The 15,689-nt window shown below is 38.3% G+C and overlaps 1 protein-coding gene across 3 annotated transcripts in view; it reads right to left on the reverse strand.

Moving 5' to 3' along the window:
- Positions 1–15,689, reverse strand: part of TEX11 (testis expressed 11) — a 298,719-nt gene that overhangs the window by 256,377 nt on the left and 26,653 nt on the right. For all 3 annotated transcript variants that reach the window (XM_073885803.1, XM_025888290.2, XM_073885802.1), the window contains exon 7: positions 15,538–15,657. In XM_073885803.1, the coding sequence (XP_073741904.1) occupies positions 15,538–15,657 (120 nt within the window). The remainder of the gene's footprint in view (positions 1–15,537; positions 15,658–15,689) is intronic.

Consider the following 15,689-nt stretch of genomic DNA (forward strand, 5'->3'; position numbering starts at 1 on the left):
TTTGTTCTTAATTTCCTTCAACAATATTTTACATTTTTCAGTATACAGTCTTATACTTCTTTAAATTTATTCCTGAATACAATTCCTAAATAAAATTATCCCTATTCTCAAATGACATGATCTTGTATATAGAATGTCCTCAGAAATACACACACACATACAAAAAAAACCTATTATAATGAATAAACAAGTTCAGCCAGGTTATAGGGTACAAAATACAAAAATCTACTGTATTTCTATCCACTAACCATGAGTAAACCAAAACTGAAATTAAGAAATTAATTCCATTTAAGGAGTACCTGGATGGCCCAGTCAATTGAGCATCTGACTCTTGGTTTCAGCTGAGGTCATGACCTCAGGGTCGTGAGACTGAGCCCCACATCGGGCTCTGCGCTCAATGGGGAGTCTGTTTGAAGATTCTCGCCCTCTACCCCTCCCCCCCACTTGTACACACATGCACGCATGCTCTCTCTCTCAAATAAATAAATCTTATAAAAAATGAATTCCATTTAGGGGCACCTGGGTGGCTCAGACAGTTAACTGTCTGCCTTTGGCCCAGGTCATGATCTTAGGGTCCTAGGATTGAGCCCCACATTGGGCTTCCCTGCTCGGCAGCGAGTCTGATTCTCTCTCTCACTCTGTGCTCTCTCTCAAATAAATAAATAAAATCTTTAAAAATGAAAATAAAAAATTAATTCCATTTAAATTAACATCAAAAAATAAAATAATTAAGGGGCGCCTGGGTGACTTAGTCATTAAGCGCCTGCCTTTGGCTCAGGTCATGATCCCAGGGTCCTGGGATCAAGCCCCACATCGGGCTCCCTGCTTAGCGAGAAGCCTGCTTTTCCCTCTCCCTCTCCCACTGCGTGTGTTCCCTCTCTCGCTGTGTCTCTGTCAAATAAATAAATAAAATCTTTAAAAAAATAAAAATAAAATAAAATAATTAGAAATAAGTTCAACAAAAGAACTGCAATACTGGTACATTAAAAACTACAAAATATTGTTGAAAGAAATTAAAGACCTAAATAAAATGAAAAGACATCCCATATTCACAGATCAGAAGACTTAATATTCTTAAGATGGCAATGCCCCTTAAATTGAACTACAAATTCAAATGCATTTCCTATCAATATTCTAGCAGGCTTTTACAAAAACTGACATGCTGATTTTAAATCATATGGAAATGTAAGGGACCCAGAACAGGCAAAAACATTTTTTAAAAGAAGAGCAAAAGTTGCAAGGCTCACTCACACTGCCCTATTTCAAAATTTACTACAAAGCTACAGTAATTGAATTTATGTAATGACACAGGACATAAAAATCAATGGAATAAAACAGAGTCTAGAAATAAACCCATAGATTTAGGGTAAAATGACTTTTTATAAGAGTACAAAGACAATTCAATGAAGAAAGAGTAGTCTTTTTAAAAAAAAATGATGCTGGAGCACCCGGGTGTCTCTGTTGGTTAAGCATCCAACTCTTGATATCGGCTCAGGTCATGATCTCGGGGGTGTGAAATTAGGCTCCCCGCTGGGTGTGCAGCCTACTTTTTTAAAAGAAAATTAACTCAAAATCAATCATAGATTTAAACATAAAAGGTAAAGCTATAGAACTTATAGGAGAAAGTATTTCAGATCTAGAGCTTGGTGAAGAATTTTGAGACATGACACTAGAAGCAGAATCCATTAAAAAAAATCAATTAAACTTCATCAAAATTAAATACTTTTGCTCTGCAACCCTATTAAGAGGAAGACAAGACAAATACATATTTGACAAAGGACTCAAATCTAGAATATATAATTCACAAAATTCAACAGTAAAAAAAAAATCAACCCAATTAGCAAACGGATAAGAAGCACAAACTGACATCTCACTTAAGAGAATATACAGATGGCAAATAAGTACATGAAAAAATGTTCAACATCATTAACCATTATGAAAGTACAAATTAAGACCATGATGAAATATCACTAGACATCTAATAGAATAACTAAAATAAATTAGTCATAATACAAAAATGCTGGCAAGAATGCAGAAAATGGGAACTTCCATACATTGCTTTTAGGGATTAATGGCACAGCCACTCTAGGAAACAGTTTGGTTGTTTCTTAAAATACAAACTACTAAACATACACTAACTATTCAACCCAGTGATTGCACTCCTGGGCATTTATCCCACAGAAATGAAAATTTATGTCCACACAAAAACCTCTACATAAATGTTCATGCCAAGTTTATCTGCAATAGCCAAAAACTGGAAACAACCCAAATTCCTTCCATAGTGAATGGCTAAACAAACTGTGGTAGATCTATACTGTAGAGTGCTACTTACAAATAAAGAACAAACAACTGATACACAAAACTCAGAAGGATGTCAAAGCAATCATGCTAAGTTCAAACAGGCACTATCAAGGGCGCCTGGGTGGCTCAGATGGTTAAGCATCTGCCTTTGGCTTAGGTCATGATCCCAGGGTCCTGGGATTGAGTCCCGCATCAGGCTCCCTGCTCCTTGGGGAGCCTGCTTCTCCCTCTGCCTCTCTCTCTCTCTCTCTCTCTCTCTCTCTCCCTCTCTCTCCCCCCTTCTCTGTCTCTCATGAATAAATAAAATCTTAAAAAAAAAAACAAAAAGGCACTATCAAAAGGTTACATACTATATGATTCTATATATATAATATCCCCAAATGACAAAATTATAGGGGTGGAGAATATTAGTTGCCTGGGATAGGGAATGGGGGGAATGGGCATGGTATAACTACAAAGAGGAAGTACAAGGGATCTTTTTGGTGATGGAATTGTTCTATATCTTGATTGTGGTAGTAGTGGTTACATGAATCTACTCATGTGATAAACTGTACAAAACTACAGACACACATATGAGTTTATCATGTCAAACTGGTGAAATATGACTAAGGTCTATGGATTGTAATAATGTCAATTTCCTGGTTTTATAATGCACTGTATTTACAGAAGATGTTACTGCTGAAGAAAACTGGGTGAAAGGTACTCCAGAACTCTCAAAATATCTGTGCAACTTCCTGTGAATCTAAATTATTTCAAAATAAAAAGTTTTTAAAAATCACATTAGTTAAGGGGTGCCTGGGTGGCACAGTTGGTTAAGCATCTGACTCAGTTTCAGCTCAGGGTTCTGCACTCAGTACGGAGCCTGCTTAAGATTCTCTCTCCCTCTCCCCCTCCACCCCTATGTACTCCCTCTCTCTCTCTAAAATAAAATTTTTTTAAAAAGATTTTATTTATTTGACAGAGAGGGACACAGCAAGAGAGGGAACACAAAAGCAGGGGGATGGGCGAGGGAGAAACAGGCTTCCCACTGAGCAGGGAGGGAGCCAATGCAGGGCTCGATCCGAGGACCCTGGGATCATGACCTGAGCCGAAGGCAGACGCTTAACAATTGAGCCACCCAGGCGCCCCTAAAATAAAAATTTTTTAAAAAATCACATTAGTCAGGGGCACCTGGGTGGCACAGTCGGTTAGGCATCTGCCTTCGGCTCCAGTCATGATCCCGGAGTCCCGGGATCGGGCCCACACTGGGCTCCCTGCTCATCAGGGAGTCTGCTTCTCCCTCTGTCCCTCACCCCACTCATGCTCTCTCTCACTCTCTGTCTCTCAAATAAATAAGTAAAATCTTTAAAATAAAATAAAACAAACTTTGAAAAAAAAATAGAAATCACGTTAGTTAATATCATCATCAATTTCACCAGAAAAGTTTAGGTGGAAACTGTCAAAGTCATGGTGGAGGTACAAGTTTTCCAAAATTCTAACTTTTACTTAACACCTTAAATTTTATCACTAGCAACAAATACTGTCAGTTTCTTTCCTTGAAGTCACATTCTCACTTCATTCATTTGGAAAATGTCTGTAAATACCCAAGTCTGAATGAACAAAGTTTATCTATCAGTCACTCTTTAAAACAGAAGTAGCTAATTCAGCTCAAAAGTCAAAACAATCACATAAGGGCCTTTCCTCAAGACAACCATCATACTTCAGTATGCAGAAGTGTTCTATGGGTATTTCCATTTGCATTACAAAAATATGAAAACTCAAGGGTCAAAATTTATTAAACTTAATCATTTTTATTATTTCACCGGGGCATTTTTAAGTAAAACTGGCATTCTTTTCACCGCAAGTGGGTAGTGATGAAGAATACAATGACTAGTAAAAGGTGTGCCACTGTCCTGATTCACGTTAAAGTGCCGTTTTCCCGACCATTGCTTCTACAGCACCAGTACAAACGCCAACATAGCAAGGAAGCAAATAACATCTTAGAATTATCATGAACATAGTTTGGGGCGCCTGGGGGGCTCAGTCATTAAGCCTCCCCCCCCACCGGGCTCCCTGCTCAGCGGGGAGTCTGCTTCTCCCTCCACCTCTGCCGTTCCCCCTGCTTGTGCGCTCTCTGTGTCAAATAAATGAATAAAATCTTAAAAAAAAAAAAAAGAAAATTGTTTTGCCCTCACAGATCCCTCCACCATACTAAATTCTTCCATTACCTCACTATCCACTCAGCCCTTAAACTCCTTAACAGTCTGCCCTCCGCTTTTACCTTTCTACTAAAATTACTTTCTATGGTCCCTATTGTCATCCTAAATGTCAAGTCCAAGAGCCTCTTCCCCAACCTTGTTTTCCTTTAATTCTCTGAAGCACTGCACTACTGATCATCCCTTTTTCAATGAAATGTTCGCTTCCCATTCATGACTCTGTTCCAGTCCTCCTTCATTTCTGGTGTGTCATCTGTCCTTTTTGTTTGCTCTGCATTTTACCACATCTTCCCCCACGTGTAAATGTTTGGGGAATGACTTGGCTTTCTTATCATCCTCACTCTCCTGCCTCCGAGGACTGAGTGGTTCAGTTCTGAGCATAAATGCTTGCTTCCTTTGGATCTCCTATATCTGTCCTCTTCCTTCGCATTCCTATTTTTACAATTATAGTTAAGATTCTCATCATCTCGGGACACCTGGGTGGCTCAGATGGTTAAGCATCTGCCATCGGCTCAGGTCATGATCTCAGGGTCCTGGGATCACAGCCCCACATCGGGCTCCCTGCTCAGTGGGGAGCCTGCTTCTCCCTCTCCCACTGCCTGCTACTCCCCCTGCTTGTGCTCTCTCACTCTCTCTCTCTGACAAATAAATAAAATTGTAAAAAAAAAAAAAAAAGACTCTCATCATCTCACGCTCACACTATGCCTCCATTCTATTTACCATTCTAAAAAAATTTTGAGGGGCACCTGGGTGGCTCAGTCATTAAGCGTCTGCCTTTGGCTCAGGTCATGATCTCGGGGTCCTGGGATCCAGCCCCACATCGGGCTCCCTGCTCAGCGAGGAGTCTGCTTCTCCCTCTCCCTCTCTATCTCTCTCTTTCAAATAAATAAATAAAATCTTTAAAAAAAAATAATAGGGATGCCTGGGTGGCTCAGGCAGTTAAGCATCTGCCTTCAGCTTGAGCCATAATCCCAGGGTCCTGGGATCGAGCCCCGCATCGGGCTCTCTGCTCAGCGGGAAGCCTGCTGCTCCCTCTCCCATTCCCCATGCTTCTGTTCCCTCTCTCGCTGTGTCTTTCTCTGTCACATAAATAAATAAAATCTTTAAAAAAATAAAAAATAAATTAAAAAATAAAAATTTTTTGAGTATAGTTGACACACCATGTTTCAAGGTGTACAACGCAGTGATTCTACACATTATGCTATGCTCACAAGTGTAGCTGCCATCTGTCCCCATATAATGCTATTACAATATCACAGACTATATTCCCCATGCTGTGCCTTTTATCCTAAGCACTACTGCAAGCCTACTTTTTGCTTGGTGCCATCTTACCTCTTCCCAAAAACTTTCAACCACCCTACCGCCCTTAGGAAAATATCAAAAGTATTTTTTCAGAGAGGTATATTCGGGCCTCTCAACTTGGCCCAACTTACTTCTCCACACTTAGTCCTTACTGTGTCCCTGAACAAATAGTTTCCTTCAAAGAAACTGGTCACTCGACATTCTTTAACAAGACCTATCAATGTCTGCCTATATGATTTTGCTCATGCTCAAGCTTTTGTTCTGCCTGGAATATCCTGTGCTCTCTTTACTACTTTTCTAAATCTATTCCTGCCTCCAAAATCCAAATCATGTCCTAAACCCTTTGTGTGTCTTCCTCTACCGACCCAGTTCACAATAATCTCTGCCCCCTTTCCTACCTCTATATACCAGTTATCTCTCAACTTTTCATATCCCATATACTACTATGACTCTTTTTGGGAAACAAAGAGGACACAGAGGGATAATAGGAGAGCAAATTCATTTATACAACATACATTTACATGTTATCTCTTACGTGCTAAGTACCATGCTAGATGTTGACAATAAAAAAGTTAAGTTTTTGTTACTACTTTTTTTTAAAGATTTTTATTTATTTATTTGAGAGAGCATGAGAGTGAAATTGAGAGAACGAGTGGGGGCAGAGGCAGAGGGAGAAGCAGACTTCCCACTGAGCAGGGAGCCCGACATGGGACTCGATCCCAGGACCCTGGGATCATGACCCGAGCCGAAGGCAGACGCTTAAGCGACTGAGCCACCCAGGTGCCCTGTTACTACTTTTTTAACTAGTAGGGAGAGAGTGGGCCACGGCCCTTAGTATAATAGAGAAACTGGGCTTTCCACCTGCCTTGCATTTCCAAGATACTCTCCATCATAGTCTTTATGGATAAACTCATGTTTCCTACATCCATGTGGCCCTGTCAGCTTCTGTAAATGGTCTTACCCTAGTAAAGAGGGAAGGGAGCAGAAGCACAACATATGACCCTTGCATCTGCAGATGATATAGACAGCAAAAAGAGGCACTGCTAATACACAAGGAAAATAAGACATTAGGAGAAACAACAAGATCTATAATTACTTCTACAATGCTAAAAGACTGCAGACAATCTGTGATACAAGGGCAAACAGAAGATTATCTATCACCTTGTAGGTGAATGTAGAGATTGAGGAAAAGTAAATTCTTAACAACTGTTATCAACACCATGTGACTACCTTAGACAAAGTCTATGCCCTGCCCAATCTATACCACTCATTTGGCACTTATATTTTCCTTTCCCATTTTTAAAAACTACATTTGTAGCCTAACTTCTAGGCTAGCTCATAATTTTATGGAGGAAAATGACCATACCTTACAAGTCTATTCCTATATAGCACTGAACACTGCATGTAGATAATTTATCTGCACCACTTTTATGATACCTAATTCTTTCTGTTTTGTATATGCATTATTTATCTCACCAACTAAACCATAATCTCCTTGAGGATAGGATATATGATTGATTATCTCCCTGACAGAGCCTAACATATCACTCTATTTGTAGAAGATACTCATTTTCTGTTGAATAATTTAATAAATAATAAATTAACAAAGCAATTCTCTAATCAGTTTATGGGAAATGCCTACAGAAAGATAAGGTCTATATACATCTCTAAGAATATCTCAGGCACTCTACTGGGACAGAGAACTCATTAGTAAACACCACTACTGACAGTGGTTCATAAAGATGTCTTCTGCCAAGCAGACATCAACAAAACCCACAGGCCCTAAAGGTGAGAATATCTTTGAAATGGAAAATCTACTTATAGCAAAAACAGTTTTCATTTCAAATTTTGAAGACATCATCACCAAAATCAAGAATTATATGGTTCTCATTATTGATCATACCTACTAAAAATTTCTGTGAGCTAAAGAAGATACCATTTAGATATCAACATCCATTACACTAAAGAATATCACAACATTTTCTAGAAACATGAAATCTTTGTATTAAGAAGAGATCCTGCTCGGCGGGAAGCCTGCTTCTCCCTCTCCCACTCCTCCTGCTTGTGTTCCCTCTCTCGCTGTATCTCTCTCTGTCAAATAAATAAATAAAATCTTAAAAAAAAAAGAAAGGGTCATCTAACCTCATTTCCTATCAAATGAAGGAATCCTTTCTATAATATATATAATTCTTAGGATGTTCACACCTTTGCTTACAGTCTTTCAATGACAACAGACTTACCACCTTGCAACAAAGCTATACTATACTATTACTGGATTACTATCACTGATAAAATGACACTTTACATTGAGCCAAAACCTTTGAAACTATCTTTCTCAATGGTCTCAGTTCTATCCTGTGGACTTCAATTCTTCTTTGATATGATAATCCTTAAAATATTCAGAGAGCTATAATTCCTACTATCTTCTTTTTTTCCAGGCAGACATCTCTATATCCCTCAAATATTTTTCACATGATATATTTTCCACACTATTACAACGCTTTTAAAGTGTGATGCCTAGGTTGATCACAATATTCAAGATGTTAACTAGTTGAAAACATCTACCTATGTCTTGGCACTATATATCTATTAATATAACCAAAGATTGTGCTAGCTTTTTTTGCAGCTACATCACATCACTGATTGAAACTTGAGCTTGTAGACAATTAAAACACATAGATCTTTTTCATATGAACTACCGGCAAGCCAAATGTACCTCTGTCATAATGTAGTGCACAGACAGTTGATCTCAAATTTATATCGGATTTTACAGGGTCAGAGACGTAAAGTAACAGCCCAAGGACATAGAGCAAATTGATAGAAGAGTTACCAGGTAACACCAAGACCTACTGGACTTCATAACAAATTTTTAGTAGTTGCATTAATATAACCCACAAAAATATTAACATTAAAAGACAAAATTGCCAAAAGGGGGTTCTCTTTTATACAGTCAACCTAATTTGCAGGGAAGGAAGCATTAGGCAGAACGTCAGAAAATCTTGGTTCTGGTTTCAGATCTTCAACTAACTCTCGGAACTTCAGTTTCACCATAAAAAAAAAATAATAAAAATTAAAAAAAATTATTTAAAAAAAAACAAAAAGTTAATCAAACCTAAGTAAGTGGGAAGACATCTCATATTCATGAATCAGAACACTTAATACTTCAAAACAGCAATAGTATTCAAGGTCATCTACAGACTCAACACTATTCCTATCAAAATCCCAGCTGGCTTCCCTGCATAAATTGAGAAGCTTATCCTCAAATTCATATGAAAACACAAGAGACCCAAAATAATATTAAAAATAACAAAATTGGAAGACTCACACTTTCTCCTTCAAAACTTGCTACATGGCTACTGTAATCAAGACAGTATGGTATGGCATAAAAACAGACATGCAGGGACACCTGGGTGGCTCAGTCGCTTAAGCGTCTGCCTTTGGCTCAGGTCATGATCCCAGGATCGTGGGATCGAGTCCCACATCAGGCTCCTTGCTTGGTGGAGAGCCTTTACCTGCTCTGCCTGCCGCTCCCCCTGCTTGTGCTCTCTCTCTCTCTCTGACAAAAAAAAAATAAAATCTTTAAAAAAATTTAAAAAATAAAAACAGACATGCAGATCAATAGAAAAGAATCAGAAGTCCAGAAATAAACCCTCACATTTATGATCAATCAGACAACAAAAAGAAATAAAAGGCATCCAAATCGGCAAGGAAGAAGTCAAACTGTCACTATTTGCAGAAGGCATAATGCTCTATGCAGAAGACCCAAAAGAATCCACTAAAAAATTGCTCGAACTAATACCTAAATTCAGCAAAGTTGCAGGATATAAAATCAACATACAGAAATCTGTTGCATTCCTATACAACAAGAATGAAGCAGAAAAAGAAATCAAGGAATTAATACCATTTACAATTACACAAAAACCATAAGATACTTAGGAATAAGTCTAACCAAAGATGTAAAAGATCTGTACTCTGAAAACTACAGAACACTTACGAAAGAAATTGAAGACAACACATAGAAATGGAAAGACATTCCATGCTCATGAACTGGAAGAACGAATATTGTTAAAATGTCTATACTACCAGGGCGCCTGGGTGGCTCAGTTGTTAAGTGTCTGCTTTCAGCTCAGGTCATGATCCCGGGGTCCTGGGATCGAGCCCCACATCGGGCTCCCTGCTCAGCAGGAAGCCTGCTTCTCCCTCTCCCACTCCCCCTGCTTGTGTTCCCTCTCTCGCAGTTTCTCTGTCAAATAAATAAATAAAATCTTTTTTAAAAAAAATGTCTATGCTACCCAAAGCAAGCTACACATTTAATGCAATCCCTATCAAAATACCACCAGCATTTTTCCCAGAGCTAGAACAAACAATCCTAAAATTTGTACAGAACCACAAAAGGCCCCAAATAGCCAAAGCAATCCTGAAATACAAAAGCAAAGTTGGAGGCATCACAATTCCGGACTACAAAGCTATAGTCAACAAGACAGTATGGTACTGGCACAAAAACAGACACATAGATCAATGGAACAGAATAGAAAACCCAGGGTACCTGGGTGGCTCAGTTGGTTAAGTGGCTGCCTTCGGCTTGGGTCATGATCTCAGAGTCCCAGGATCGAGTCCTGCGTGAGGCTCCCTGCTCAGCAAGGAGTCTGCTTCTCCCTCTCCCTCTGCCTCTCCCCTTGCTTGTGCTCTCTCAAATAAATAAAATCTTTAAAAAAAATACAGATTCAAAGGGGTACAAGCACCCCCATGTATACAGCAGCATTATCAACAATAGCCAAGCTATGGAAAGAGCCCAAATGTCCATCAACTGATGAATGGATAAAGAAGACATGGCATATATCTACAATGGAATACTACTCAGCCATCCAAAGGAATGAAATCTTGCCATTTACAACAATGTGGACAGAGCTGGAGTGTATCCTAAGCAAATCAAGCCAATCAGAGAGAGACAAATACCGTATGATCTCACTCACATGTGGACTAGACATAAAACAGATGAACATAAGGGAAGGAAAAGGAAAAAAAAAAGGAGAGAGGGAAACAGGCCAGAAAAGACTCTTAACAACAGAGAACAAATTGAATGAAGGTTGCTGGAGGGAGGTGGGTGGAGGATGGGCTACATGGGTGATGGGGATTAAGGAGTGCGCTTGTTATGATGAGCACTGGGTGTTGTATGCAAGTGATGAATCACTTGCTGAACAAAAACTGCACTATATGTTAACTAACTAGAATTTAAATAAAAATTTTAAAAGAAAAGAAGGGAGCCAAGATCATTCAATAGGGAAAGAATAATCTTTTCAACAAAAGGTGCTGGGACAACTGGATAGCCACATGCAAAAGAATGAACATGGACCCCTACCTCAAGTTATACCCAAAAATTAACTGAAATGAATCACAGACCTAAATATAAGTGCTAAAAGTACAAAATTCTTAGATATAAAGAAATTAAATCTGTCAAGGCGCCTGGGTGGCTCAGTCGGTTGAGCGCCTGACTCTTGATTTCTGCTGAAGTCACAGTCTCGGGGTGCTAAGATTGAGCCCAGTGTCAGGCTTGCACTCAGCGGGGAGTCTGCTTGAGATTCTCTCCCTCTGCCAGTTTCACAGAAGATTAAACATAGAGTTACCATGTTATTCACCAATTCTATTCCTACATATATATCCAAGTGAAATAAAGACATATACATGGAAAAATCTGTACATGAATGCTCACAACAGAATTCACAGTAGTTCAAAATTAGAAACAACCCAAATGTTAATCAGTAAATGGAAGGATAAAGAAAATACGGTATATTCATACAGAACATTATTTAGTAATAAACAGATGAAGTATACAAGCTACAACATAGCTGAACCTTGAAAACATGCTAAGTGAAAGAAGCTAATCACAAAAGAACACTAATTAATTTCATTTATATGTAATATCCAGAATAGGTAAATTTTTTTTAATATGTTCAGTTAGCCAACATGTAGTACATCATCAGTTTCTGATGTAGTGTTCAATGATTCATTAGTTGTGTATAACACCCAGTGCTCATCACAACAAAATTTGTAGAGACAGATTAGATTAGTGGTTCATTAGTTGTGTATAACACTCAGTGCTCATCACAACAAAATTATAGAGACAGAAAGATTAGGGCTGGGGTCAGAAGGAATGGAGAGTGATTGTTAATGGACAGGGGGTTTCTTTTTGGGGTGATGAAAATGTTTTATTTTAAAAAAAAGTTGGTGGGGCGCCTGGGTGGCTCAGTCATTAAGCGTCTGCCTTTGGCTCAGGTCATGATCCCAGGGTCCTGGGATTGAACCCCACATCAGGCTCTCTGCTCAGTGGGAAGCCTGCTTCTCCCTCTCCCACTCTGCCTGCTTGTGTTCCCTCTCTCACTGTCTCTGTCAAATAAATAAAATTAAAAAATAAAAATAAAAAAAGTTTGTATTTAAATTCGTTAGTTAACGTACAGTCTAATATTAGTTTCATGTGTACAATATAGTGATTCAACACTTCCATACATCACCCAGTTGCTCATCACAAGTGCACTCCTTAATCCTCATCACCTATTTAACCTATCTCCCTGGCCCACCTCCCATCAGTTTGTTCTCTAGAGTTAAGAGTCTGTTTCTTGGTTAGTCTGTTTCTTGGTTTGTCTCTCTTATTTTTTCCCTTTGCTCACTTGTTTTGTTTCTTAAATTCCACATGAGTGAAATCACAGTATTTGTCTTTCTCTGACTTATTACACTTGCATAATACTCTATAGCTCCATCAACATCATTGCAAATGGCAAGATTTCAGCATGTAGCTGTCCAGTATCCCCAACATTATTTGTTGAAGAGACTGTCTTTTTTCTACTCGATATTCTTTCCTGTTTTGTTGGAAGATTAAAGGACTGTTCAGTTGTAGGTTCATTTCTGGGATTTTTATTCTGTTCCACTGATCTCTGTCTCTTTAAGTGCCAGTACCATACTCTGTTAATCACCACAGCTTTGTAATATAACTTGAAGTCCGAATTGTGATGCCTTCAGCTTTACATCTGTTTTTCAGGATTGCTTTGGCTGTTTAGGGTCTTTGGTGGTTCTGTACAAATTTTAGGACTGTTTGTTCTAGCTCTGGGGAAAATGCTGGTGGTATTTTGATAGGGAATGCATGAAATGTGTAGATTGCTTTGGGTAGTATAGACATTTTAACAGTATTTGTTCTTCCAATCCATGAGCATGGAATGTCTTTCCATTTCTTTGTGTCATCTTCAATTTCTTCCCTCAGTGTTTTATAGTTTTCAGAGTCCAGGTCTTTACCTCTTCGATTAGGTTGTTTCCTAGGTACCTTTTTTTGTGTGTAATTCTAAATGGGATTGATTCCTTAATTTTTCTTTCTGCTGCTTCATTATCGGTGTATAGAAGAGCAACAGATTCTGTATGTTAATTTTGTATCCTGCAACTTTACTGAACTTGTGTATCAGCTCCAACAGTTTTTCACTGGAGTCTTTCAGGTTTTCTATATACAATATCATATCATCTGCAAATAGTGGAAGTTTGACTTCTTATTTACCAATGTGGATGCCTTTTATTTCTTTTTGTTGTCTGATTGCTGAGGCTAGAACTTCCAGGACTTAAATGTTAAATAGCAGTGGTGAGAGTAGACATCCCTATCTTGTTCCTGACTGTAAAGGAAAAGCTCTCAGTTTTTCCCCACTGAGGATGACATTAGCTGTGTGATTTTCATATATGGCCTTTATGATGTTGATGTATGTTCCCTCTAAACCTACTTTGTTGAGGGTTTTTTTTTTAAGATTTTAATTGACAGAGAGAGAGCAGCAGAGGGAGAGAGCAACAGAGGGAGAGGGAGATGTTGAGGGTTTTTATCATGTATGAATGTTGTACTTTGTCAAATGCTTCTATTGTCAAATGCATCTATTAAAATGATCATATGATTCTTATCCTTTCTTTTACCCTTAAGGTGGTGTATCATGTTGACTGATTTGCAAATATTGACCATCCTTGAAACCCAGGAATAAATCCCATTTGATAATCCCACCGAAGACCCCAAATAGCCAAAGCAATCCTGAAAAATCCTTGATTGTGGTGAATAATTTTTCTAACATATTGTTGGATTTGGTTTGCTAGTATTTTGTTGAGAATTTCTGCAACCATGTTCATCAGAGATATTGGCCTGCAGTTCTCTTTTTAGTATCAGGTGTTGGTATCAGGGTAATGACGGCCTCACAGAATGAATTTGGAAGTTTTCCATCTTTTCTGTTTTTTGGAATAGTTTGAGAAGAATAGGTATTAACTCTTCCCTTTTTTTAAAAGATTTTATTTTTTAGTAAACTCTACACCTAATGGGGGGCTCAAACATACAACCTGAGATCAAGAGTTGCATGTTCCACCAACTGAGCCAGCCAGGCACCCCTATTAACTTCTCTCTAAATGTTTGGTAGAATTCGCCTATGAAGGCATCTGGTCCTGGACTTTTGTTTGTTGGGAGTTTTTCGATTACTGATTCATTTTCTTTACTGGTTTATCAGTCTGTTAAATTTTTCTATTTCTGTTTCAGCTTTGGTGGTTTGTATGTTTCTAGGAATTTATTCATTTCTTCTAGGTTGTCCAATTTGTGGGCATATAGTTTTTCATAACATTCTCTTACAATTATCTGTATTTCTGTGGTGTTGGTTATTTCTCCTGTCTCATTTGTGATTTCATTTATTTGGGTCCTTTCTCTTTTCTTTTTAATAAGTCTGGGTAGAGGTTATCAATTTTATTAATCTTTTCAAAGAACCAGTTCCTGGCTTCATTATCGGTTCTACTGTTTTTTTAGTTTCTATATCATGTATTTCCTCTCTAATCTTTATTATTTCCTTCCTTCTGTTGGCTTGACTGTGGTGAACATTGCACAATTCTGTGAATATACTAAATCATGAACTGTACTTTTTAAAGATTTTACTTATTTGACAGAGAGAGACACAGCAAGAGAGGGAACAAAAGCAGAGGGAGTGGGAGAGGGAGAAGCAGGCTTCCCGTGGAGCAAGGAGCCCGATGTGGGGCTCGATCCCAGGACCCTGGGATCATGACCTGAGCCAAAGGCAGATGCTTAACGACTGAGCCACCCAGGTGCCCCAATGAGTTGTACATTTTAAATGTGTGTATTTCATAGTATATGAATTATATCTCAATAAAAAATGTTAGAAAATAAAAATAAAGTCTCTCTCATTTCAAAAGTTATGTAATTACAGAGAGCAAACTCATCATGGCTTACACTTTTTCAACTATAAATGAACACCTAAATGCACCAGGACAAAGGAGGAAACCCACAAGCCAAACAGAGGTAAAGTACAACTTTAAACACTGATAGCAGCAGGCTTTTAGAAAACCTCAGTAAACAACCCAGAACAACTGCAAATGAGAAGACTCTCTTCAGGCAATTATTTTAGGCAGACTGTTAATGTAAGAGAAAGTCACAGAGAGGTGTTTCAAATCAAGGCTACTGCCATAAAGAAATGACAGACATTATATGCAGTGATTAAAAATGTTTAGTTATATATCAGCCTTTCTAACTTCATTCATCCCCACACAGATATTAATCACCATTAATAATGTTACCTTCAGATATAAAATGGAGATAAAAAGTCAAATATAATATCCTCCATAAAAGGCCAATGACACCTGACTTTCTTCTAGTAAGTTATATCTCATCACTTTGCTTTTACATATACAAAATGCCCCACTGTAAGGCTATGGTGACCATGATACCTACTGCCTCTGCTTGGTAAGAAAGCACTTTGAAAAGGTCGCTCTCCACAGCAATCTTCTGTAAAGTCATGTGGACCTCAGTGGAGCTTCTCTGCATTAATGTGACATATAACTGCTCCAGACCCTAAAAATAAAATCACAATACAATGTCATGAT

Source organism: Callorhinus ursinus, unplaced genomic scaffold, assembly GCF_003265705.2.
Source record: "Callorhinus ursinus isolate GAN/ISIS: 27379988/994484 unplaced genomic scaffold, GSC_fseal_2.0 scaffold66, whole genome shotgun sequence".
Lineage (NCBI taxonomy): Eukaryota > Metazoa > Chordata > Mammalia > Carnivora > Otariidae > Callorhinus > Callorhinus ursinus.